Source organism: Lygodium microphyllum, chromosome 30 (assembly GCF_053477565.2).
Source record: "Lygodium microphyllum isolate KBCC chromosome 30, Lygodium_microphyllum_v1.1.10, whole genome shotgun sequence".
In the NCBI taxonomy this organism is placed as follows: Eukaryota; Viridiplantae; Streptophyta; class Polypodiopsida; order Schizaeales; family Lygodiaceae; genus Lygodium; species Lygodium microphyllum.
This window is the reverse complement of record NC_141164.1, coordinates 98170040-98197057: the sequence shown is the minus strand read 5'-3', so window position 1 is coordinate 98197057 and position 27018 is coordinate 98170040. Positions and strand designations below refer to the sequence as shown.

The window sequence follows — 27018 nt, the reverse complement described above, 5'->3', positions numbered from 1 at the left end:
GGAATCCCTGCTCTAACAACACATCGCTTCAGGTATTCTTTTTTCTTCCTTCCAAGTCTGTTTTTTTCCTTCATTCTTTCTTCCGGCACGAGTTGCATGTCTGATCTGTAACGCATTTAGGCTCTGAATTTCGTCTCTATACGCTTGCAAATGTCTCTTTTGTGGCGCATCCAGGTTCCCGTGAAGGAAGCGCTGTCACTCTTGAAGGGAGCACTGTCACTCGCACATGGAGAAAGGTTCTATCGCTTGGTTTTCTTCTGTTGGATCAGTGCATTTGCGAATACCAGTCAACATGGCAAACAAGGGGCACAGTGGAAGAAACAGCGGACAAATACAGTTACAGCAATCATGGCCACATACAGAGGGCACGAACCAGCAACCTTTTCCTTGTATACGATCTCGTTGTCACAGTGTTGTTGCTGCTGTGCCTTCTCAGGGTCGCTGAATTGGAAGGCTATTTTCTGCAAGCTTCAGGAAACTCAGTTCAGGAAGTATTTTCAAGGGGTGGAGACAAAGACTTCCAAAAGATGGCTTCATAAGTGCAGACTGGAGAAATTTAATCGTTGTAAAGAATATTCACCATCATGGCAGGTGGCAAGGGTGGACCTGATTGCAGGGATCTCAGGACACAAGAGACTGTTGCAAAAGCAGTTGTAAGAGATGCCTGGCAAAATGGGAACCGCTGTGTTGAACTTAGGCGTGATGGCCGCAGGATCATCTTCTTTTGTACATTGTGCTCTACACGCTGTTACAATGATACTGTTCTATCTGATCACCTCCGAGGCAACCTACACAAGCAGCATGTTCTTGGGTCTTCTGCATCTGCTTTTTCTTCATCTTGCGCAGAAGAGAGCAGTTTGTCAGCTGTACAAATGCCTCAGAAGTCTGATAACCATGGTGATACTGAGCAGTCAGGTGGCAAGGTAAAGGGGAGGGGGGTCAAGAGTGACTTGATGAACTCATTGAAATCTGTTTTTACAGACCCTGAATCCCTGGCTGCGCTCCCTGCCTCCTCACTTGAATTTATTGGGTCAGGGCAAGTGTTACTCAAGGAGGCACAATCCGAGCCTTCTAGGCAGGTGAAGGCAGTCTGGTGTCATCTGCCTGGTCAGAGCAATGCAGCAGAAGTCCTTGACCTGCAGTCAGGAAAAGCAAGTGAACCAGCAGCTTATTCTGTAATAATTTTCCCTTACAGTGATGTAATTGGAAGAAGGGGAGGCTGGAAGCCAGCTTTTGTTTGCTCTGAGTCTAATGAAAAACTGCAACAGGCAGAGTTTCGCAAGAAGGGGACAAAGTGTGTGGTTCTTAACAATTTGCTATCTGTTGATCCACTTGTTAGAGATGGTGGCATTAGTCGATACGGTGCTGAGACAAGGAGGCAGCGAGGGGAAAGAGGCAGCCTTTTTCTCACAAGAGACTTCTCACACATTTCTCTTCGCAAGGCACTAAAGAAACGGAGGTTGAACTCTTTAGATAGGTTTTGCTTTATTTGTCATCAGCAAATGCTTCCTGGCAAAGATGTTGCTGCATTGTTGAATCGAGAGACAGGACAAATGATGTGTAGCAGCAGAAATAAGTGTGGGGTATGTTTTCTTGCGACAATCATATGGCATTAAGGTTGGATACGAGGAATGAAAAGTAGGGTTGCAAGCTCTATTTATTAGAGAATGCACATGAGTTTCTTTAGAGGTCAAGTGTGAAGTTGTGACATAGAAAATTGCTGAGACGGTTGCAAAGTTCTTATGATATGTAGCCTAGTAGGATGGCTATGTGGCCATTGATGGGGCCTACTACACATGATTGATATCATGTATTTGAGCTTACAATGTGTAGGGTGCATTATCTTTCGACTTATTACTTAAATGTAAATAATGCATCATTGAGTATGTAGACTTTTGTTTTCGAGGAAGCCATTATTCCTGAACATAGCAAGAGTAGGGCTAGTCACATGAATTAAAACTTGACTTGTGCCGCATACTTCTTGTAATTTGACAAGAATCCATTCCTAATACTCTTAGTTTGGACACCAATAGTCCACTGCCTTTCTATTAGGTAGCCCTCCATATCTTTCTTATACTTGTATAAGCAACCATCTTTGTTCTCATCTCTCTGCCTCTATGGGTAAATTTCCTGCATGGTTGTATAATCATTGACCTTGTTCTTTGTATCAATCGCTGGGCTCATGCTATTTCTTTGTAGTTTTTAGTGTGGGTAGAGAGAAGAAGGATAGGTATGATGAGGGTTGATGTTTCTATTAGTAGTCATGTGTGTCAAGTACAGTCATCTGTTGCCTGTGAGCTGCTGTTTGAGTTAGACGAGGACATTAGGAGCTCTGATATAGTGTTCGCCTGTTGTTCTGTGTTTTAGACACTTTTGGTGGAGGTGGTATTGGTGCATTCATTTTTGGTACAGTGACCGTATTGGTCATTTGAGTGGGCTGACTTGGGCACCCACATTTTGGGCCTAGCCACTTTGTATGGTAGTTGTGGCCTCAGTTTGCCTATTTACCAGCAGCCTTTCCCCCCTCACTCCATTTATGCATCCTTTAGCAAACCCGATTCACTTCGTGTAGCCTTTTCTTTTTGCTACGCACTCTCACATGGTATTAGAGCCAGGCATGAGAGCTGGAGTTTGCAAAGAGGAGCTGCCGTCTGTTTTCTGACCAGCTAGATGTCATCTACAAGTGCTGCTGCCCTTGCATTTTCAGTACAGCTGAGCAGGGCGGCCTGTTTCTACTTCTCTCAGCACTGTGTTTAGTGCTGGACAGACCTTAGGTGCCTGTGTTTTCAGGCAGGTGACCTCTCCTCTGCTGCATTTTCAAGTGGGGGGACTATTGCAGTAGCCAAGTGATATAATTTCACTTTTGACTGGCTGATCTTCTTTTTGACTTTTCTATCTGAGTAGCTTGAGATTTCTTCATCATAGTCTAACCTATCTTTCTAAGATTTTCTTTTCTAGCTTAAAGGATGCTTGTCTTTTAGTCGCAGTTTTGCAGGTTCTTTATCTATTGCTTTGACTGTGCTCTAAGCATTGTGGATTCCTTTTGTATCTTTGGTGCTCTTTAAGTCATCTTTAGAGGAGGGTGGTTTTTGGCATGCTTCATCGAGTTCTCTTGGTGGCCACTTTTCGGTGACTCTTGGTGGCCACTTTTCGGTGACTTTTGGTGGCCCCACATGTATGCTATCTAGATGAGATGATGTCAATGCTTCATTCATGGTGATCATGTTGATTGATCAACAAAATGATGACCGATCCAAAGAGGGTCACTGTGGTTTTTTGTACCTTGGCTAGTTCTGTTCAGCTACCAGACAGATGGTTGCTCCATTGACTCTTGAGTCCGACTAACTTGGATGGTGGTTCCATATTAGGGAGGGAAGCTATGTTCTATGGCATGGCCGGGTTGGAGCAGTGCTTAGTAAGTTTGCCTTTGTAGGTTTTAGCATTCCCTAGTTTTCTCTACCACAATACCTAGTCTTCTCTGGTGCATGACTTGGCTTAGGGTGGGATATTCTTGTTAGCCTGCTCTATTTCAGTGTCAGTCGGTCATCTCCTGGTTGTGAGCTCCTGTCAGAGTGTGGCAGGAGACAGAGGACCTCTGTCAGTTTAGGTGTAGATGTTTTTTGTGGCAGTCAGCCTTTGGAGGCTGCTTGTTGGTGCAGTCGGCCAGTTTGGCCAAGTCGGCCAGTTTTTGGCCAGTCGGCCAGTTTTTGGCCAGTCGGCCAGTTTTATGGCTGGGGGGCTATATATAGCAGCCCCCCCATCAGCCATACACATTGTTTTCGCAGGTTCAGCACAGTCTCTCTCCTCCCCCACTCCGGCATTGGTTCTGCCTTCGTTTCCAGCCTGATCTGGTGCCCTCACTGACGCGTCGGGCTGCGTGCAGGGACTGATCAGTCCATTTCAGAGTATTCAGCATTCATTTCAGTTAGTGCAGATTTTCTTCCTTCATTCTCTGCTTTCTCTCTCTCTCTCTCTCTCTCTCTCTCTCTCTCTCTCTCTCTCTCTCCTCTGTGTTCGCGTTTCTTCTTCCGTTGCGCACTCTCACATGGTATCATCGCCTAACTGAGAGCACGGGGATCTTCCCCGACGGAGAGACACCATCCCCTTCTTTTGCTGCTGTCGATTCCTTCCCAATAGCCAAGGCGGCTCATACTGGCGACTCCAACTCTTGCGTTTGCTGCAGGCGGCTGTTTCTGAGGCTGCCACGTCATCAACACTTCCTTCCTGGGTGCGTTTTCTACGAGGTGGCCATCCCTACAGCTAGGCGACACTACTCCAAGCTGCGTTTTGCTGTTTTGGAGGTTGTTCCACCTTTTGTGGGCCCTTTTCTTGCAGGCGCCAATCTCCCAGGCTGCGTTTTGTGTTTGGCGGTTTCTGTCTAGGTGATCTTCATCAAACATCATTGCGTTTTGCAGCTCCAAGTGTTTGTAGGCCTCCATAGCTTGCGTTTTGGTGGTTGGTGACCCTTCTGCTGGTCATTCTTCGGCATCGGCAAAGATTTCTTTGGTGTATTTGGTGTTTGCAGATTTGGAAGATGTCTTATCAGTTTTCAGGCTTTGACGACTCAGAGGATGAGCTTCTTTCACATCATTCCTCTGAGCGGAGACGGGATTATCAGGAGCTTCGTGATCGATGACGGGAGGAGTCTCCTCGCACCTGTCCTTCTTCAGTCCATGCATCTCAGAGGGTTCCATCTACAGTGAAGGTTCCATCCAAAAACAACATGCATACATGTCCCAGAACTTCCCAGATAGCTGCTAGTACATGTGTCAAGCCATACATAGGCATAGAAGCACAAAACAGTGCAGCTCCAAAAAGTCTTCAAGTCATGTCATACATTCACTTTGAAGTGATAGGTTCGATACATGAGCATTTGGGTAGGCATAGACAACTTGTCTTCATTAATCACTGTCATAGAATGCATGACTGTTCATAACCAGCCCAAGCACTGTCAAGGCAATTATTTTAGGTCCAGATTTGAGTATTCAGCAGCATCCAATGCTTTCCACAATCCTCCATACATTCAGCATGCATATGTCAGTTCATATAGGTGATAGAAGCTCCAAAGTGACATGTATTGCTTCAGCAAGATACAATGCTTGCTATTCACTGTGTATGACAGTTTCCAGCCTGTCAGTGGCTTTCAGATCTGAGTGTTCTGAGCAAGAAATCTCAGCTCCAAGACGTTAGATCCAATGTATACATGCTTTGACACATTCTTGTGCTTTAAAGATGCCTTCTGAGTGTAACACAAAGCTCTTGTATGTCAATAATGACTGAATGCAGCTGTCCATTCATTTTCACAGCAGTTCAGAACTGATTATAGATCTGTGTCTATTACTCCAGCTCATAACATAGCTCCCACACAAGCATTTGTCTCTTGTACTCTTCAAGTACCTTCAAGAGTGAGCATTCATGCCTTATGGGTCTTGTTCAAGTGCCCCATTTGAGTTTCCACAAGTTGCAGTCCATCAGCCCTACATGCGCAGTTCACGCAGATTCAGCAGGGGTTGTTGCTGTACACAATGGCTGATTTGAGCCTATACATAAAACAAGGCTTGCATAGGCTCAATAGGGACTTTCAGATGCTCCAGCAGGGTCACCAACAGCCTCTTGATCAATGGCTACTCTCCTTCAACAATGCATACCTCTGTGTGACCAAAATAGTGAAAATGACAGTCAGTCCTCTTCTTTTTCCAGCCCTTCAGGTCAGTCTTGAAGTCATCTTCTGCAATGCTCTACTCCACAGAGCCCAGTCTTGTGGATGCTCTGATACCATGTTTAAAGATGAGAGAGAGAGACAGGGAAAACTCCATATCCGTGAGCCTACAGGCTCTCAATGTCTTTTCTTCATTATGCAACATAACACTAAAACACCCAATACAATGTATAGTAAACTAGACTGACTAGACTGGCTAACTCTAGTCAAGTCACTGACTAACTACTAACCTGACTTATTTAATGTAGTCACATGGAGACAGCTGTACACTAGCTGTCACAGATGTCGGTTACACACCAAGACAAACTGACGGGTGGAGCTTGATTTCTAACAAACTGGTGGCTTGATCTCTAATTGTGTTAGAAATTGCTTGAGGAGTGCAGCAAACGATATTTTTTATTACTGAAAATTCATTTGCAGATCTGAAAATTTTTGCAATCTTGGGATTTTCATTGCTGGTTGGTACTCTTGTGCATTGTGGTCACTTGTGTCATATTTGGGCTTGCCTTTGGTGACTGGTTAGTCAATTTGGGGCTGCAAATTATGGTTGGAAATAGTGACAACGGTAATCTTTTGCACATTAAGAAGCTTGAGGGTGCCCATAATTTTGCAATTTGGCAGAAACAATGCTATAATGTCTTGGTGCAAAAGAAACATGTAAAGCCCATCAAAACAAAGGGAATCAAACCAGCAAACATGGAACAAGACGAGTGGGATGACTCGAACGAACTTGCTCGCTCTACCATTGAGCTCTCCGTGTCAGACGACTTGCTCTTCAACATTGAGAAGTTGAATTCAACATATGCAATGTGGCAAAGGCTTGAAGAATTGTATGCTCAGAAAAGTGCAGCCAGCAAGGTTTATTGGCTGAAAAAATTGATGGACTTTCGCATGAAAGAGGATACAGCCATGTCTGTACATTTGAATGAGTTTAACTCAATTTTCAGTCAGCTGATTGCTTTGGATTTTCGTATCAATGAAGAGTTCAAAGCAAGCTTCTTGCTATGCACTCTACTTGAAAGTTGGGATACTTTCATGATAGCTTTGAGTAATTTGAATGCTCAGTTGTTATACTCTGATGTGGAGAGTTCTTTGCTGATGGAAGAACTCAATAGGTAGAACAACTCAACAAACAAGTCTTCAAATGCATTACACACTAGAGGCAGATTTCAGCATAAGAGCAGTTCTGAAAACCGAGCATGCAACAAATCTTGTGGAAAGAATGTGGAGTGCCATCATTGTGGCAAAAAGAGGCACTACAAAAGGGATTGCTTTCAGCTGAAGAAAGAGAAGGGTAAGAACAAAAACAATGAAGCCAACAAGGCTGAAAACAAGGACAACCAACATGCCAAAAAGAGCAATGTGAAAATAAAAGAGGTTAATGTAGTTACTCATGATAATGACAGTGACGGTGATGTACTTCTAGCTTCTTCTTTGGATGCACATGCATTGATTGCAGATTCTGAGAATGACATTCACACTTGGATACTTGATTCAGGTGCGTTGTTTCATGTCACCACATCATGAGTGGTTCTCTGACTACAATGGTACTGTACGTGGTGTTGTCCACTTGGGGGATAACTATGCACGTAAAATTGCAGGTATTGGCAGTGTGAAACTGGAATTTCAGTATGGCTCCATGTTTGTTTTGCATAATGTAAGACATGTGCCTCAGCTCAAGAAGAGTGATCAACACAAGGCAACTAGATGATGAAGGCTATCACACCACCTTTGGGGATAGCAAATGGAAAATATGTAAGGGCTCCTGTATTGTTGCCAAGGGATCCAAAAGTGATACTCTGTATCCTTTGCATGTATCTAGTGTGCGTGACAATGTTGTCACCATAATTGAGCAGCCAAGTGTTTCTTTGTGGCATAGTCAGTTGGGACACATGAGTCAATCTGGAATGAAAGTGCTCTCTCATTTGGGTTATTCACCATGTTTGAGGTATGCTGATTTTGAACACTGTGATCATTGTATCTATGGTAAATATGCTCAAACGTCACACAAAAAATGTCTTTCTCTAAAGTCTTCACCCTTAGAGTTAGTACATTCAAATGTATGTCAAATGCTAGGGTTATCTTAAGGGGGAAAGAAGTATTTTATTACCTTTGTTGATGATGCCCTACGCAAAGTTTCGGTTATACAATCCGTCGCAAAGACAGGGCCTTGGATAAATTTAAAAAATTCCTAGCACTTGCTGAAAATTAGACCAACAAGACATCAAAATGCCTTTGCTCTGACAATGGTGGGGAATATGTGTCCAAAGCCTTTCAAGACTTTTGTGACAGCAAAGGGATTAAGTAGGAGCTTATTGCTCCTCATAATCTGCCCCAAAATGGTGTTGCAGAGCATATGAATCGAACCATTCAAGACAATGTTCGTACAATGCTGTCACATGCTGCTTTATCCCATGGTTTTTGGGCAGAGGTTGTTATGACAGCCGCATACTTGATTAATCGGTCACCGAACAGGTCTTTGGGGGGGGGAGGGGGGGAGTTTTGTAACCAGCCTTCCTTCCGTGGATGGGTGGTAAAACAACCCCTGATTACAACTCAATTATAGCAACAAACAATTAATCCAAATTTGAAAACACAAATTTACCTACTGATCTTGGACAATGCACACTTGATTGGCTCCAAAATTGATGCCCCTTTTGGTATTTCTTTAGCTTTATTGAAAAAGAAGTTGATTTACAATGGGATTATCCCAATTCCCTTCGCAATCCAAACTCCCCTTGCTGTCCAAAGTGACCAGCAAGTCTTCAATCTATTTTGCCCCTTGATTCAGGCACTTAATTGACCTTCACCCACTTCATAGACGATGGAAATGCCCCAAATTCAATGGCTGGCTAGCCTTGTTGAATCCAAGTCTTGGAGCTTCCAATTTCTGACACGCTTTCCAAGGCTGTTGCTAAACCCTACTTTCTGATGTAAATTAGGGTTTGCAACAGGGAAATTTACAATTTCTTAGTCTCCAAGGGTCCAAATGCTGAGATCTTCGGAGCAAGGCTATGAAATGGTTGGGAGATGAGAGAGAAAGATGTAGAGAGAAAATTCAGAGTTTTGTCGCGAAGAATGACTGAAAATCAGTCAAATCCAGCTGTTGCCTTGCCATAACAGCTTGTAGATGCAAAGAACTGAAGAAAATTAGTCATTTATTGTTGCTGCCCTGTCTCAACACCTTGTAGATGTTGTCACCTGCTGTTAACTGGTCTTCTCTTGCCCCTGGTTGGCTCAGAAGGTTTTCCAATGACTGCAAATCAGACCCAGCAGCATCTCCTCCCTCTCTCTTGCAGGTTGAATATACTAAAAATGCCTCTTTAAAGACATTTTTCAGTCTTGCATGGGTATTTTTGACAAGTAGCAGCCTTTCAAATGGTTTTTTTCAGCATTATCTATAATTAAATATTAATTTTCAGTCTTTAAATATTAAAAATTAATCTAATAATTATTTTGGTACCCTAAAAAATAATGTAATTGTCCAATTATTAAATTGGCTAGGCAACTTCCATTCTCGAGTGTCTTTGCGCCATCTTTGATTATCAGATTAGCGTTAGGTACCATTAAAGGCCACTTCTTTAGTGTCACCAAGTGATACTTATGGCCAAATGAATGACCTAGGCCAACAATTGGCACCAAATACCACTAAGTACTTGTGTGGCATAACTTATAGCAACTTTTGCCTTTGACATCTCGTGATTTCTTCGGGTCTTGGGCTTGCAAATTTACTTTAACCCCAGTTGCACCTCACATGTGCAACATTTACTTAATCATGTGATTAAAAAATAATCCACATGTTAAAGTGAGGTTTGAAAAATACATGTCCTCATGATAAGTTCCCCAAGAAGCGTGGTCCGGGCAAGCCACCTTTGTATGCACACTTGAAAGTTTTTGGCTGCGAGACATTTGTGCACATATGCAAGGAAGAACGCAACAAACTTGAGTCAAAGTCCTGTAAATGTATTTTCCTAGAATATGGTGATGAAGGTGAAATGGGATATAGATTATGGGATTCCGAGAAAAGAAAAGTAGTACATAGCAATGATGTCATCTCCCGAGAAAATCGCATGCACAAACAGCCCGAAAGAACAGAGGAAATTGGAAGGGTTGTATTCCAGGAGGATGTACCAATTGGACAGCAAAGAATGCCCATTAGACAGCAGCAAATACCTGCTGAAAATGTCTCTAAAAATGCAAGATATGATGCTGTAAATGATCGGCAAGATCTTACCCATGATGTCCCACAAATTCAGCAAGAACATGTGCACTTGGAACAACCTGAACCGGTTATACAGCAACCTGTACCTGTAGAACAACAAGCTGTTAATATAGATTTACAGGTTGAACAGCCAGCAAATATTTACCACTGGGTCCGTAGGTCGACTAGAGTGCAAAAACAACCAAGTAAATTTGTTCTTGGAGTAAACTATGTGGCTGTTTATGTCCTGTTAACAAATTGTGGTGAACCATCATGCTTCTAGGAAGCAATGGACAAACAAGATAGTAGGAAATGGCAAAAAGCAATGCTATCAGAGATGGAATCTCTCATGAAGAATGACACTCGGGATTTGGTACTTTTGCCAAAAGGACAAAAGGTGCTACCCTGCAAATGGATTTACAAAATGAAAGTTACTTCTGGTTCTTTGCCTACGTACAATGCTCACTTGGTTGCTAAAGGATACAAGCAAGAATATGGAATTGATTTTGATGAAATCTTTTCTCCTGTAGTCAAAATGACTACTTTGCAAACCATCTTGGGCTTGGTTGCATCTGAGGAGATGGAACCCATACAGATGGATGTAAAAACCGTCTTCTTTCATGATGATTTGCATGAGCAAATCTATATGTAGCAACCTGATGGTTTTGTTGCAAAGGGAAAAGAAGGCAACAGATGGTAGCCTTATTCTCTTGGTATTGTATGTGGATGACATGCTAATTGTAGGCAAGGATGTTCATTCCTTTGACTCCTTGAAGCAGAGTCTACACAATAGCTTTGATATGAAATATCTTGGTGAGGTAAATCACATTCTTGGCATGCATATACTCAGAGACAGATCAAAGGGTCTTCTTTATCTGTCACAGCAGGAGTATATTACAAAAGTTTTGCAACGCTTCAATATGGAGGGGGAAAAGCTATTAGTGTACCATTGCCTCCATATGTGAAACTTAGTGCAGATGATAGCCCTACATCAAATGATGGTAAGGCTGAAATGGCCAAGATACCTTATGCTTCAGTTGTTGGTAGCTTGATGCATGCTATGGTTGCTACATGTCTTGATATTGCATTTGCGGTGGGAGTAGTTAGTAGATACATGGCATATCTTGGCAAAAAGCATTGGGAAGCAGTGAAGGGTATCATGAGATGCCTTAAGGGCACAAAGGATTTGCGTATCTGCTTTGGTAAGTAGAAGTCATCTGTTGTTGATTTCACAGATGCAGACTATGCTGGCCATCCTGACTGCAGGAAGTCTACTTCAGGATATGTGTTTATGTTCACATGAGGAGCAATCTCTTGGGTATCTAGGCTGCAAAAGTGTGTTGCACTGTCTACTACAGAGGCAGAATATGTGGTTGCCACAGAGGCATGCAAAGAGGCTTTATGGCTTTTACGTTTGGTGAGAGAGCTTGGGATTACAAAGGTTCCTATCTTCCACTATGATAGTGAGAGTGCTATCATGCTAGCACAGAATCCTGTCTTTCATGCAAAGACAAAGCACATACAGGTGAAGTATCACTTCATCAGGGATGTCCTTGATAGCAAAGGCATTGAGCTTGTCAAGGTACATACAAATGATAATTCTGCAGACTTTCTCATGAAAGGTCTCCCAGCCGAGCGGTTTGCTCATTGTCGCCAGATGATGGGGGCTGGGTAGTATATGTGCCTTTCAGCTTTGTACATACATACACTTAGTTGATTCTTTCCTCTACCTTCAAGCACGTTGCCTTTAGGTGGGAGGTTGTTGGGAATGAAGGGTCACCGTGCCGTTTATTGTGTTCGGGTGTGAATGCACCCTTACACTTTGTACTTTATATATATTCAAAACCTAAAATGTGGTACATTGTCATTGTACCGAATACCCATTGTGTCGTGCTGACACTCTTTCTCTCACTCAATTGCTCTCAACTCTCTGCATTTGCACTCTCGACTTAGCTCGCGCACAGACTCGTCTACAACACTTGGAAGGATTGGAAGAGGATGGACCAGGATGGAAGGGTGTCTTTGATGTAGAAGGGGTGGAGGAAGAAGGATGACCGGCATGAAAGTTTGCTGTTTTTTGATCACCAATCTTGTTTTTTTAGCTTGGGCTTGGTTTTTCCACGATGATGGGTGGAAAAGGAGCATTCGGTTGCCATAGTATCATTGCGGTTGAAACGGCTTTGCTACTCTTGCAACAAAAGAGACACAAGCTAGTCGAAGTTGTAGGTAACTTGGTTACCCATAGTTACCAACCACAAGGTAGTAGCAAAACCTTGATATGACTCCAATAGACCAGTAAGAGTGATGGAAACGAGCTGGTTATTAAGAACTTCTTCATCAATATTTAATAATTGCTCAATAAGATCTTTAATGCCTGTATGATAGGCATCCATATTACCTCCTTCCATGCGAACGTCTTTCAGTTGCTTATGTCGGCAAGCAACACACACTTCATTGCGCACTTGATATAGTGATGCAAGCTTATCCTAAGCTTGCTTGGATGTTTTGCATGATTGGATGTGTGGAATGATGGCTTTCTTCACTGAGAAGTGATTAGGGCATGGGCTTGGGCGTCACGGCCATCCTGTTGAATCTGATCTTGAGTGGGAGATGTTGTTGAAGAAGATGATTCGGCATAATGAGATTCACCTCGCGAGGTGGAAGCAAGAGGTGGTGCAGGTGTTGGAGAAGCCGGCCTTTGCTTGGTGCCGTTGGCAATATGCCATAGATTCTTCACGACAAGAACATGTTGCATCATGTAAGCCCACATTGGGTAATTGGTGACGTCAAGCTTGTTGGTGCCAAGCATGTCCAACAAATCATTATTATTGCTGGCCATGAGTGATGATCAGCAATAAAATAATATTTTCCATGTGAAGAGAGAGAAAATAGATGCCCAAATAATAATAAGTCACTGATAGAAGAATTGCTGTTTGCCTCACTGAAGTCAAATAATATGGAGAATAATAATTGCTCTTGCTGTTTTTCTGTTGAGGAGTGAGAAAATATGCAGAGTAAATATTTTCCGAAATGAATATTACCTGATTGGCGGTAATCAGCAATATGCTGAAATCAGAGATTAATGGCTGGAAATGCTCCAATAATGCAGACAGCAGCAGAATATATTGAAAATTTGCCTAATAACACGCCAAAATAATCAAATTTGTCTTCAATGTCGGGAAAGAACAGGGCCAGCAGCCGAATAATATGATTTTGGAGCATGTCGAGGGCCAAGAAGATGAATTGAGGCAAAAGCCCCAAATTTTGGGCGCCTCAGTGGTGGTGGAATTGGGCAAAAGCTCCAAAATTTACCTAAAAAATGAAGAGAAATTGAAGAAATTGGGTAAATGCCACCCAATTAATGCCGAATGCCGCACCTTTAGCTTAATTGAGCCTCGATATTGATGAAATTTAATGAATTTCAGAAAAGCCCTAAATATTTGGAAGAAATTGGGGTGAAATTGGGTTCAAATGACGAAAATCTCCAAATTGTATCGAGAAATTGAAGAGAAATTTGATATTTTGCAAAATTTGTACCCGAAGGATACTGAATGTTGCACCTGATGATGAATTTTGCCTCAATGTCGATGAAGAATTCTCGAAAAGCCCCAAATTTGTCGAAAATTTTTTGGTGAAATTTGGCCAATTTAGTAAAAAGCCCAAATTCAATGAAGAGCATGCATCAAATTTCTTCGATCCGATGAAGAATTTGGCGGATTTGATAGAAAATCTCCTAATTTTGATGAAATTTGGATCAAATTTGGTCAGTTTGATGAGAACCCTTAAATGTGGCTTAATTTGTGTTTAAGAGGGGTAGAAGTGTAGAAACAGGGGCCTGATTGGAATTTGAAAGTAATGAATAATTAAGATACGACAATTTGTCGACTGATTAGGAACAAGGTGATAGATGTGGTGACGTGTTCGCGGGCTGTTGGCAATTATGGATCGCGATCATTGAAGCGTGTGGCGGCAGAGGTGTCACGTTGGTAGGTCACCGGGGCATGGTATATAGGTGATGTGGTGTCTAGGAGCGGGGTGCGACGAGCAGGCGTGTTGGGACGGGACGCGGTAGCGTGGGATCGATGATGGGTAGACAAATTGAAGATGGCACTTGAGGCGGTGGATAGACGGCAACTAGGGGACGATGCAGCGACTTGCACATTGCTTTTCAAGCATTGGCTGTCTGTCCTATTGCCTGTCCAACAGATAAATGCCTAGCTTAATCTCATACTGAGTTTGCACGTGTGACCAAAACAATAGAAATGTAGGTGTGATCAGGGGAGCGGCTAGTAGGCGAGAGCCACGCATGTAAGGAAGTTTTTGAAGGCAAGACTAATTGGCACCGACAATGGCAGCATGGTGTTGTGCAACTATCGGGACCACTAGTTGGGGCAATGAAAACTAGTGTGACAAAAGTTGGCCTAATGGCAATGGCTTCGAGAAGTAACCGGCTGAGGTGTGGTGCTTAATGGCAATGGCTGTGAGAAAATGATCGCGAGCGATGGCGAGGGTGATGAAGAAACTTGGCTCTAATACCACCGTTGGCCTAGGTGTGGAGTGATTGTGTGATTAATTTAATGGAAAATGAATGAGAATGGAAGAATTAATCGATGCACAACAATACTCAATCACGTATAAGTAATGAATTAATGTGAGAGAGAGAGAGAGAGAGAGAGAGAGAGAGAGAGAGAGCGAGGGTGATGAAGAAACTTGGCTCTAATACCACCATTGGCCTAGGTGTGGAGTGATTGTTTAATTTAATGGAAAATGAATGAGAATGGAAGAATTAATCGATGCACAACAATACTCAATCACGTATAAGTAATGAATTAATATGAGAGAGAGAGAGAGAGAGAGAGAGAGAGAGAGAGAGAGAGAGAGAGAGAGAGAGAGAGAGAGAGAGAGAGAATGTCGCCGCCTGTGCGTGCTGTTCGGCCGTCGGTCCTCTGACCTGCGCCCGTCGTCACGCTTGTTCCTCTTCGCCTATCGTCAGACCGCCCGTCGCCACCAGACCTGCGTCCGTCCGCGTCACCCCTGTGCCCCTCGTCAGTCCTGCGCCTGTCCTCTTCAGACCTGCGCTCGTCGTCCGTCGCCGTCTGCCCTGCTCACCAGACCTGCACCCGTCGCCAGTCCGTGTCAACCTTGCGCCCCTTGTCAGTCCTGCACCCGTCCTCTTCAGACCTGCGCCCGTCGTCCGTCGTCGTCAGCCCTGCGCCCGTCGTCCGTCATCGTCAGCCCTGCGCCCGTTGTCAGACCTGCGCCTGTCGTCGGCCGTCGTCAATCGTCATCAGACCTGCCCGCTATCAGACACTGCCCTCGGACCCGCTCGCACTCAGACCCGCCCGCCTGAGAGACAGAGAGAAAGAGAGAGAGCGTGCCCTCTGCTTGGACGTTCCGTCGCCCTCTCCTGCTGCCCGTTCTGATCTGCCCGTTTTGCTACCAAGGGGCAGCAGCCAGTCACACCCAGGTTGCCACACAGAGCGCGCGATAGCGCGAGCCAACAAAGGGAACGAGCCCTTCCCTACCTGTGGACGTGCCTTCTCTGCATAGCGGCCGTCTGTTTCTGTGCACGCGCTTCCCAAGCTTCTTCGTCAGTCCAGTGCCGGGTCCGTTTTGCCTAAGAAAGAGAGAGAGCGGCCTGCGCATTCCTGCCTCGCGTGAGATCTTCATTCGGCCTCTGACCGGTATACGCAGTGATACAATATGGCTGGTCTGGATCTGGATTTTATAGACCAAACGGTGGCAGCGCTTGGTCCGGACTCTGATACCGAGGAACCCGACGATATGGTTCCGTGCAATGAAGAGGTGCCCACTGCTCCTGACTTTCAGCCTGCAGGCAAACGCACCAAGCATACTTCGGAAGAGACAATGGATCATCAGGATCGTTCCTATGCTTAGGTTGCTTCGGATTCTGCGGACTCTCAGGATGTTGACTGGGAGCATTTGCTAGAGTTTGCCAACACTCTACTTGGCGATTATGTTCAACATAATCAGGAAGTCTTTTCTGACTCTGCATCGGAAGATGTTTTGGAAGCCACTGTCCACCCGAAATCTGTCTTGCGCTCCTTTTCAGTATTCTATGATCGCGCTGTGATACTCTTCTTCACTGGTAGAATCCCCCAGCTTTCCCGTATTCACCTGTGGCTGCACAGTCTGCTACAAGGGGAATGTGTTGAAGAGATTCTTGTGGGGCCCCGAGGTTTTTTTGAGGTGCTGTTGAAATCTGAGACGCACCGTACTGCTCTCCTGTCTAAACTGCCTTTGTTTTTTGATCGCCGTTTGGTCCATGTTGTACCATGGCGCCCAATGGCAGTTTTTCAGCGCCTGCTGCAACGGGAATGCCCTGTATGGGTTGAAGTGGAAAATTGTCCGGCTGTTTATTGGCCACTGTTGAAGGACGCCATGGCCGCTGTGGGCACTGTTCTGGTCCCTCCAAGTTTAAGGGCCGTGAATCGTAACCGCTTGTGTATGTTATGGGACACTACTAGGAAAAGGCCTGCGTGGTTACGTCTCAATTGCTCTGGCATGCATCCTTTACATTTTCGTTTGAAATGGGGCAATTTTGCAGGACATTGCTTTTCCTGTGGAAAATTAGGGCATTTCATGGCCGAATGCCCAGAGCAGCAACACACTTCAGATGCTGGGCATGTTGCGCTGCCCATGGAAGATATGGTGTGTGATGCCCCGTCGCAGGATACTATTCACCCCACCTAAAGTTCTGGGTAAAGGTAAACAACAGGTTTCGGGTTTGGATTCCCGTGGCACAGACTGGGTTGAAGTACGTGCAAAAAAAGGTACCAGGGTGGTTGCTGGCATGGAGAATTCTGTGCCTTTTGCATCACAAGATTCCATGCGTACTTATATGCGCAGGAAAGAAATGTTGCCTTCGGAGCACTCTGCTCCTGCTATGGTTTCCTCTGCCCCCCGTCCTCAGCCCACTCGGAGAGTGTATTCGGATCGTCCAAAGGGTCCACCTGCTAAGCTGGCTTTTGATACCAGAGGCAACGTCATTATCCCGTGGGATCGTCGTTATCCCCGTTCCATCCCCAAGCCAGCAGATATGCCGTCTACCTCCAAATCTGGTCTGCAGAACTCCTTTGCCGTGTTGGCTGATTTCTTGGATGACCTCTTCAATATGGTTTCATTAAGGGCCGAAACATTCTGCACAATGTATTAAATGTGCAACTGGCGATTGATTATGCAAGGCATTCTAATCAGGAGGTCGTACTGATTCAATTGGACCTGGAAAAGGCTTTCGACTATCTGGACTGATCTTTTGTTGTAGAGCTTATGCCTGCTATGGGCTTTGGTGATCGGATATCTCGACTGATCTACATCATCAGTGCAGCGGCATCTTCGCGAGTCATGTTGAATGGAGGCGTTACCGAGCCATTTGTCCTTGCCCGCTCTGTTAGACAGGGGTGCCCTTTGAGCCCTTTCTTCTTTGCCTTGTGACTCATCCAGTTCTTTCGATGTTATCTCATATGGCAACTTCCACTCAGTTGGCTGGATTGTCGCTTCCTTCTGGATAGCATTTCATTAGTCAATCCTTGGCTGATGACAGCTTTATGATTCTGCGTTGCGGACAAGGATAACCTTCGCAAAGCATTGGATGTTTGGGCTCTCTTTGGTCAGGCTTCCGGTCTTCGCAATCAATGCGTTGAAATCAGCCATTCTCAACTACACGGAGTCGGATTTGTAGTCATTGAACTGGCAGGGTACGTTGTGCCTCGTGGCTCCATTGTCAGGCATCTTGGGTACCCCTTGGGTGTTGATGTTCCCCCAAAGCAGCTTCTACAGTGGATTTCTTAGAAACTGGCGGCTAAGTTCCTGTATTGGAAGTCTCAGGCCTAGCCATTCCACGTTCGCCTCAAAGTAGCCTAGACAATTATGTTGCCGATGCTCACATATTTCTTGCCCTTGCTGCCCTGGGCTACTACTACTCTGAATGCTCTGACTCAGTCTATTCGTTTTATGTTATGGAAGAAGGATTCCTTGCATGCAGGCATTTCCTGGATTTCTTAGTCGCATGCGTGCACCCCCAAACGCATGGGTGGAGGAGCTATTTTGGATGCCCAAACTCACATGCTGGCCCTCCGTTGGTCTCTTTTCCGCGCCATGTGCTCAGATCATCATCCGTGGGTCGTTATAGCCCATTATTTCCTTGAGGATTTTGCCATGGGCTTCGGCATGGCAATACCCAAATCCAGAGTTCTTGGTGGTATGTTCTTAATGCCGATTCTCGCTTCTCCAGTTCTTCTTCATCACTGCTTGCCCATTTGGTATGTTCCTGGAAACTGGTCCTTCGAAAGGCTCAGTGGCATTCGGCGGAGGATCGCTTAGCTGCTAATTCTTTTCAATTGGAATTGCTGGCAGTCTCGCGGTTACTTTCATGGAAAGATAAACAAGAGCTTCGACCACAATTCAACTGTATGGCACGTTTGGGCGTAACTTTAGTCGCGGATGCCACCCTTGCCAGCCGCAATGTGTTAATATCGTTTCGTACAGCCAGGAGGATTTTCAGGATCCCTCGTGGATACAGGCATTTATGGGAACAGCTTTTGATGGTGCTCCAGAGCAGACAACCCTTTCCTGCCCTTGCTTCAAATCGTCCTTGGCAAGATTGGGACTTTGAAGGCCGGCTGAGTTTAGGCAAAGCTTCCGCTAACTAGGTCTATCATCTTCTGGTTAAAGATCATCAATGGTTGGTTACTAAAGCTAATGCTCTATGGGGATTGCGTAAATCCCGGTCATGGTGGAGGGCAACTGTGATGGAGGGGTGGTTGAACAAGACACCCTTCAAATATAAGGTCTTTCTTTGGAGGGTGATGATTGGGGGTCTTCCGCTTGCTTCGGCTCTTTCCAAGTGACGAATCTCCAACGGCAATTGTTTCTTTTGCACCACCAGTGTGGAATCTGCCCGTCACTGATTTATTTCTTGCCCTATCGCTAAGAAAATCTGGTCGTTCTTGTCAGCCGTTTGGCGAGCGGTGGTTGGTTTCTCGCTAAGGCCCTTTGATTGGGTCTTTGTGCAGCCCAAGTACCCAACACCGGCACAGCCACATATGAAGCTCGTGTTTCACTTTCTTCGATATTGGGGCTGTTGGCATAACTGGACCATTCGGAATGCTTTTCTTTTTGATTCCGCTTGTAATGTTCAGCGGCATATTGCTAGGCTTAAGGGTCTCTTGTATTGGTAGATAGATCTTCTTCAGCATTCTGACATACTCTCCCTGGAGGACTTACGTCCCTGGCATATGGCAATTTCCGCTACGTCTTTGCCATGACTTTGTAACTCTTAGTACTGGAACCTTTTCACATGATGGCTTAGTGTCATCATGTATCTTGTAATCAAGTAAACTTGTACTTTTTTCGTAATTAATACAATTACCTTTTACGAAAAAAAAAAGAGAGAGAGAGAGTACAATGCTCTAGGCGATCACATCGAATAATGCTACACTTGTGCAAAATGAGGCACGAAGTGTCTTTAAATAATAAAATATGAAACTCTAGCAGCTTAACCATCATAGAAAACCCTAAAATAAACCCTAACCCTAGTGTCACTTTGTGCTAGGACACTAGGGGCAACAACCGCATTTAATGACAGTTTAAATGCCTAGGGAGTCTGGATCATGGATCAAAGGGCATCAACGCGTAGCCCATGAGATGGCGTACAGATTAAGGAGGCACTAAATGCAGTTAATTAGCAAGAAACAGTAATAGGAAATGAAAACACAGACAAGTGAACCAAAAACACAGCTTGCAGAAGGCTGGAAACAGGGTGATGGCAGTAGAAGCGGTTGCTAGGTTGGAAGGAAAGGACAACAGTTAGGAAGCGATCAGCAAGAGCAGTTTGCAGATCCTGAAATTTGATACCATGTCAAAGTGGGTGCAGCAATAGAAGCGTGAAAGAATACTGAAATAGACAGCTAAACACAAGGCAGAAGAGATAAAAAAGAGAAAACACAAGGACATTGCAAAAGAAGAGAACTTAAAGATGTGCTCAGGAAATGGAATCCATATACCAAACACGAGATAGTTGCGTACAATAGTGAGTCATTTGGCTGCGTGGGCATTGGCACCAGCTGCATCTCCACATGCACGGGATTTGCAATTGAAAGTGGGTGCAGCAATAGAAGCGTGAAAGAATGCTGAAATAGACAGCTAAACACAAGGCAGAAGAGATAGAAAAGAGAAAACACAAGGACATTGCAAAAGAAGAGAACTTAAAGATGTGCTCAGGAAATGGAATCCATATACCAAACACGAGATAGTTGCGTACAATAGTGAGTCATTTGGCTGCGTGGGCATTGGCACCGGCTGCATCTCCACATGCACGGGATTTGCAATTGATGAATGATGTGATTGTGGAGGAGCAACTTGAATAAATAGGCCAATAAGAACACAAATAATGCCTTAGGTTGGCCAACATAAAATGGCCAAATAATTACTAATGTGGCCACCATAAAATGCCTAAATATCACTAGAATAACTCATACATGAGTTGACTAGGCTGCTAATAGAATGTGCTATGAAATTGATCAAATAGTCGAGTGTAACGCAATAGTTGACACTTAAACTCATAGAATGAGGGCATTGTCAGTAAGGAACAATGTGACTTGATTGTCAAGGGACTTAGGAGCCCTTGTGGTGGAGAACTTGGCAAGCAAACACCAATATTCAGCCAACTTGATCTTAAGGTCATCTTGGTCTGTGATCCTAAATTCTTGAAGCTCATGATCAAGATTTATACGATGGGTCCTATCCCGAGTCACATAACGGTTGGTCAAGTGTTTCCAATGATTTGATGCAAGGTCAAAATGTTGTAGCTGTGAATAAAACCTTGGGAGTAAATTTTGTATCAACTCAATGATGGTGGAGGTGTTCTAAGAATGAACAATCTTATATGGAACAAGGTGAGCTTTTAATTGGGGTTCTAGTCTTTGTACAATGTCCCTCAAGTTTTGGGAGTCTAGGACATGCCTCTTTAGGGTTGACCATTTAGTGTGGTTAGAACCGATTAAAATGGGACTTGATAGTGAATTCATGCTTGACTGATGAGGAGGAAAAAGTATGAGATGTTAGATAAGAGGGATAAGGTGTATAAAAAGGAGAATGAGATAGGTAGGTAGAAATAGGTTGTAATGGTCCTAAAGGTGCCGCCTGAAGAGGCACTGATAGCCTTGCTCAATTGTAGGCTGAGGTATAAGAACATAACCGGTTGGTCCACTAAGTAAGGCCATTTGGACGAACTGTGGTACCAATTGATCCACACTTGGGAAAGCTTGGGAGGGTGTCCTATGTGTAAAGCCCAAAAATGTGTAAGACAGAGGTCGAGCCTCCCCATAGATGCATTTGCACCACTTGAAAAAGAAAAGGTCCTAAAGGATGTGCCTATGTTTGAAGAAGCCCACCATGGTGTGATATGAGATGTCATTGGTGGTGTATGCATAGGAAAGGTAAATGGTAATGTAGTGGAAGAAGTGGGTGGGACATTTAATTGAGGTGATGATGATGTGTGAGTGAATCCATTAAATTGATTTTTTGAATTTAGTCTTTGAAATTGAAATGTGTATGAAGATGGAAAAGAAGTATGAAGATGGAAAAGAAGAATGAGATGTTTCATCTATTTCAATAGTCTTCAAATTGACCTTGAGAAGCAAGACTTGAATGAAAAGAAGAAGGGAAACTTATGGAAGGGTTTATGAATTTTAATTTTTTCCTTATAAGCACATCTTGTCTTTACATAAATACAATAGTCCTCTTTAGAACTTACACTGTTGTGGATTGATTGAACAATTCCTTCTTCCTCCGGGGTATCCCCAAAATCTTGCAAAGTAGGGACTAGATAAGATGAAGTATAAATAGGCATACTTGACATGGAGTGAATGGAAGAGTAGAGAAATAGAGGCTTGTACTTCGTGCTGGCTTTTGCAGTGGAATGGCCTGTCCCATGTGGAGTGTTTGTACTTCTTGCAAAATCAATAGATGTGTGTACCAAACCTAAAGGGAATAACAAAGGTTTACCTTCCAGTAGTTGTTGAGCTTGAAGAATAAGGATAAGATCATACTTGCTTCGTGTAACTCATGCGGTCTGTGGACTCCATGGTAGTTTGGTCTCTCCCTCTTGTGTTGGATCCTTGTGGAGCAAGCTGTGAGGCCCACTCTTGCTTGGGTCTTTGCATGGAGGGTTTGGGAGATTGAAGTGATGTGGAAGTGCTCGAAGTCATCTTCCCTTAGTGAACCTATTTCTAAGGCCAAGCTCTTCAATCAAAAGCCTAGGTTTCTTGAGTGAACACCTAGCTTTGATACCATTTAAAGAAATACTTGTCTACAAATAACAAGCACAACTGTACAACAAAGCACATACTATTAAAGAACAGTGTTAGAGTTAGGGAAACTAGTGAACATTGAAGAAGATAATGAATGAATGAATGCCAAATATATATGATGCTCAATGCAGCAAACACACTATGCAAAGGTGAAATATTGACCCTTGAACTCCTTGTCTCTAGGACCAAGGTAGAGAGTATGAGCTGGAGAGTGTGTTGTACTCTAATGGATCAGGAAATGCAGCAGACAGCCTTTGAATATGTGTGACAGCAGCAAACACAGCAGTGTGGAGCTGGATCAGGGACAGCAGACAGGCAGTAGAATAGTGGAAATTAGTCTAGCAGATGAAGGCAACCGCTGCAGCACCAAAACACAGCTCTCTTGATGACATGGTAGGCTGTATGGACTGCCAGGAAACAGTCGCCAACAGCAGTAGGAGGGCTGAATGCATGCGCCAGCTGGTGGTGCAGCTCGAATTGAGATATCCTCTGGATGTCGGGGTGTGGACAGTAGAGAGAGGGCACTAACAATCTACAAAACAGGATGGGGCTAAGTGGTGGGCAGCTTGTCTATTTATAGATGGATAGGTCCTCCCAAATTAGGGTTTGGCTTACGGGGCATAGACACTCTTTAGGATCATGTTTCTTTTTAATAAAAGTTTGGTAATTTTGAGTTTTGGGGCTATAATTAAGAGCTAATGAAGTGATAATGCATGTTTTAGCTCGACAGGCTATTCTTCCCATTGCTGAGGAAGAAGTGAGTAGCCCAATCTGTTGTCACATGGGCAGTTGTAGCATTTTGGATATTGTAGATGGTGAAGCTTCTCTGGTCACACACCTGACTTGTGCAATGAGCTCTTCCCTACTCTCCTCTATAGTGGAATGGCTGGGTTTACAGTATATCCTGGGTTTGAAGTACATTTGGATATTCATCTTTTGTCATTGTACCACTGTCTGACCTGTTTGGCAGCACTAACACAGCAGGTATGGGTTAAGTTAATTGTACCGCTGTCTGAAACAGCAGGTATGGATTAAGTTAATTGGGTTTAACAACTTTGCAGACCCTCTGGCAAGATGAAAATTTAAAGTTGCTGCAGTGCATTTGTTAATCAATGTTGAATGCAGTAGATCAATGTGCTTTATATTGTGAAGCATGATGCCAAGGATGATTTGTTTAGTGTTTTCTATTCAGTCTATATTTATCTCATGGATGACAATGAAGATGGGTGTGATTTGACCAACTGTCTATCTTTTGTGATCATTGCAGGCATTTCATGTGTTCCATACCTGCTGTTTGATTGACTGGGTTCTTCTTTGTGAAGCCAAATTTTGGAGTGCACCTGCTGTGGTAAAAGGTGATGGTCCGAGAATGAGAGGGCAAATGTGTACTAGGCAACAAAGGGCCAGAGCAAAAACTGCACCAGGGAGCAATGGACCCTTATTTTGCCCTGAATGTCAAGGTACCGGTGTCCAAATCAGTGGCCATCAGCTAGAGAAACCTCGGTATCGTCTTGGACAGGTAAAAGGACTAGTTAGCATGATGCAACCTAGGTATAATATGGTCCTTTTTGTGCTCTTGTAGTGAGGTCTTACATGGTTAAAATGGTTTAAGCTGTGTATAATGTGGTCCTTTGAGACTCCATACTTAAAAGAGTTAAATTGCAGGTGTTTGATTGGATTCTGGAACTCATTCAAGCTCGTAGATCATGGATGGAGCACCCTGAGCAGCGTACAAGCAACAGAGGCCTGCTCTTCCTATCAGACACTGGCTCTGGGAGTAAACCAATACCACTGGGTTTTGTACATTTTTATGCTGCAGGCAACCTGGAATTTCTAGTTGCAGCCACTGTAACAAAGTCATGCAAAACTAGTGTCTAGTGGTTTCTCCATGTTCAAAGTCTGCTCGATGGTAACATCTATATCATGCTCTAACACAACTGTAAATTACTCTACTGTAATGACCCCCATTCTAGTTTTTGAAGAGGGGTTTTTTTGTACAATAAGCTAATTTACCTGTGACACTATCAGATGAAAAATTGGATCAACACTGTAAGTTTGTTGTAGAATAGAAATCGATTACAATCCTATGGTGTCTCTCAATTGTCATAGGTTTCATTCATGTAGCCTCTCAATTCAGAGACAGCTAAAGTTATTGTTGTCTCCTTAACAAAAACCACTTATTTAACATCAGAATTGGGCAAAAGTAATCATTTCTTTAGTGTGTCTGATTGCCTCCAAAGAGAGAACCAGAACCTTTTCGGTTACCTGTATTGTAATTACTCTCCTCTAACCTCCTCTTTCTTAAGACATTTTTTTGGTTTTACAGATATACTTTTTCAGTTATTTGTAGTCTCTACTCCAACCTCTTTCCTAAGACACTTTTGGAGACACTAAATGAATGACTATTGTAAAAACCTTAAAAGTACCACCTATCTCGCCAAAACAATTCCATGCTTCACTTGTATCTAGGGTGTTAAAACTATCATAAGCCATAAAATGTGAATCATGTTTAGGATATATGATGGCCAACCTCAGAGGTGTACATTCTCCAAGGCAAGTATTGTAGGCTTACAAGTTTGCTTGATGCTAAAACTATGGAGTAATGCTTGATATTGCTTTTTGTGATTGAAATATGGAAGAGGATGAATGCTCTTTGCATGTGTGGCCCATGGCTTTCTCATGAATAGTGTTTTGTGCAAAGATGTGTAACTATGAGAATCATTCATGTTGCATCCTTCGAAAATAGAACTTGTGTATTTTGTGTCAATTGGTGGTCCAAAGCTATAGAAATTGCAAAGTCAACTTTAGAGGTGCTTGCCCTTACGCAATCATTTGAAAACAATGTTTGTGCATATCTAATGTATGCTTCGGTGCAAAAGCTTAATAAGTTGCAAAGTTGGACATCCAAGACTCTTGCGGAAATGCATCTATGCACCATAATGGAGAATGTGGTTTGCATTCAACAACATTCAAATATCCAGAGTTTTAAGTGAATGCAAGCCTCCATGCAATGAAACAGTTTGCATTTCTTGTAAGGTCATACTATTATAATGGTTGAAGTGTACCAATGGTTTTGGGTTGATTACTTCTTGTTGATTGAAGTTTAGGATAAAGTAAGGCCATTACCTTTTTTGTGAGTTCCTATTCATGTTAGCCTTTTAGGATGTCCTTTTTTGAGGTGCTTTGAAAAGTCTTGATTCATATCCCGTACAACCAAACAATAAAAAAATTGCAAATAGGGCAAATGCTTTAATGCACTATGTGTCCTTGTTACATATTTAAGTTTTCACAACCATTCATTTTCACTCGTGAGTTGGTATTGTTATTGTGACTTCTTGCAAAGTGAGGACTAGGGGGCTTAAAGTCAAGGAATTTAAAGAAACTCAAGATTGTTGCATGTTATATGTATGCTTTGCTCTCTTCCTCAGTCACTTGGGGGCCTTAAGTATTGCAAAAGTTTGGACAATATGAACAATACAATTAAGGCCATTGTTTGCGGCTACCAATGGTGAGTTCTATTTTAGATTATGTAGTCAATGATGATCATATTGCACCATTTCCTATTTTAGGTGGTCTAATCTTTAGTACTATAATTTTGACACCTAAGATCTAGCAAGTTTGTAAACTAAAAATTTAGTTAAAAGAAGTCTCATCGTTAGGATTTAGTTTTAATATGTATGGTAAGGGTCATTCCAAATTTTAGCTATGTTATAGTATTCGGGATGAGCAATGCATGGTGATTGCAACCCCCTTAATTAGGGATACTATATTCCATGTAATGTTGCTCGTGGTAGCTAGCTATTGGTTACCTCTTACTTTCTCGCTCCATTTCTCTTCTTGCTCAAGTCTTCATGCTTGGATGTGAAGTGATTCTTTGCTATCCAACTATCCTCCACTATTCAAGTCAATGGACTTGCATGTAGAGGGTTTCAAGTAGCCAAAATCTAGGGTGTGCTTTAGATGTACATGATTCAATAGCAGTACAGAAATGATTGACACATTCCAAAAACAAATGAAATTATGCATCGATCATAGTACAATTGAGCAATCTCCCAAAACTCATACAAATCCCCTTTAACGAACCCACATATACCAAATATATCATCAATGTGTTTTAAAAGTTGAAAATCCAGAGTAAATGTGAGATCTTTTAAACAAATTCTTATTTGAACATTGCCACGAGCTACACAAATTGTAATCACGTATAGTGCTTGGAAATGGAGGAAGAAGAGGGTAGGAAGGTAATAATGATACATTAGTGCTTCATGCGAGACTTTGCATCACATGGTTATTAGGGTACATATCAAGTGCCAATGACATCGAGAAGTGGATTGTATCTAAAATCTTGAGTTATGTAGTTTTGTCCTATGCACCTTTGACGGCATCTTAGAGGATACTAAATCACACACACACACACACACACACACACACACACACACACACACACACACACACACACACACACACACACACACACACACACACACACACACACACACACACACACACACACACACACACACACACACACACACACACACACACACACAAAATAGTGTTTTTCAATGAGCCCCATGTTCATGTTATTGTACAGTCCTCACAAGTTGCACATTGCTTTTCATGTCCATTGCCTCTTTCATGGCTACAAAGAGCATCCATGCTATGGACAAACTTATGACCCTTGAAATGTACCTTGTTGTTGCATTTGATGATATAGCTTATTAAACCAACTTGTGCTTTCCATAGTTATACTAAAAATTATGGCT

The 27018-nt window shown here is 43.2% G+C and overlaps 1 protein-coding gene across 1 annotated transcript in view; it reads left to right on the top strand.

The window, feature by feature from the left end:
- Positions 1-24477, top strand: part of LOC148010156 (acyl-UDP-N-acetylglucosamine O-acyltransferase) — a 24624-nt gene extending 147 nt beyond the window's left edge. The window contains exons 1-4 of the mRNA XM_087673489.1: positions 1-32; positions 175-1583; positions 23520-23771; positions 23918-24477. The exon at positions 1-32 is cut by the window's left edge and continues 147 nt beyond it. Coding sequence (XP_087529615.1) covers positions 585-1583; positions 23520-23771; positions 23918-24130 — 1464 coding nt within the window. The 5' untranslated portion in view covers positions 1-32; positions 175-584 and the 3' untranslated portion in view covers positions 24131-24477. The remainder of the gene's footprint in view (positions 33-174; positions 1584-23519; positions 23772-23917) is intronic.
- Positions 24478-27018: the final 2541 nt, after the last annotated feature.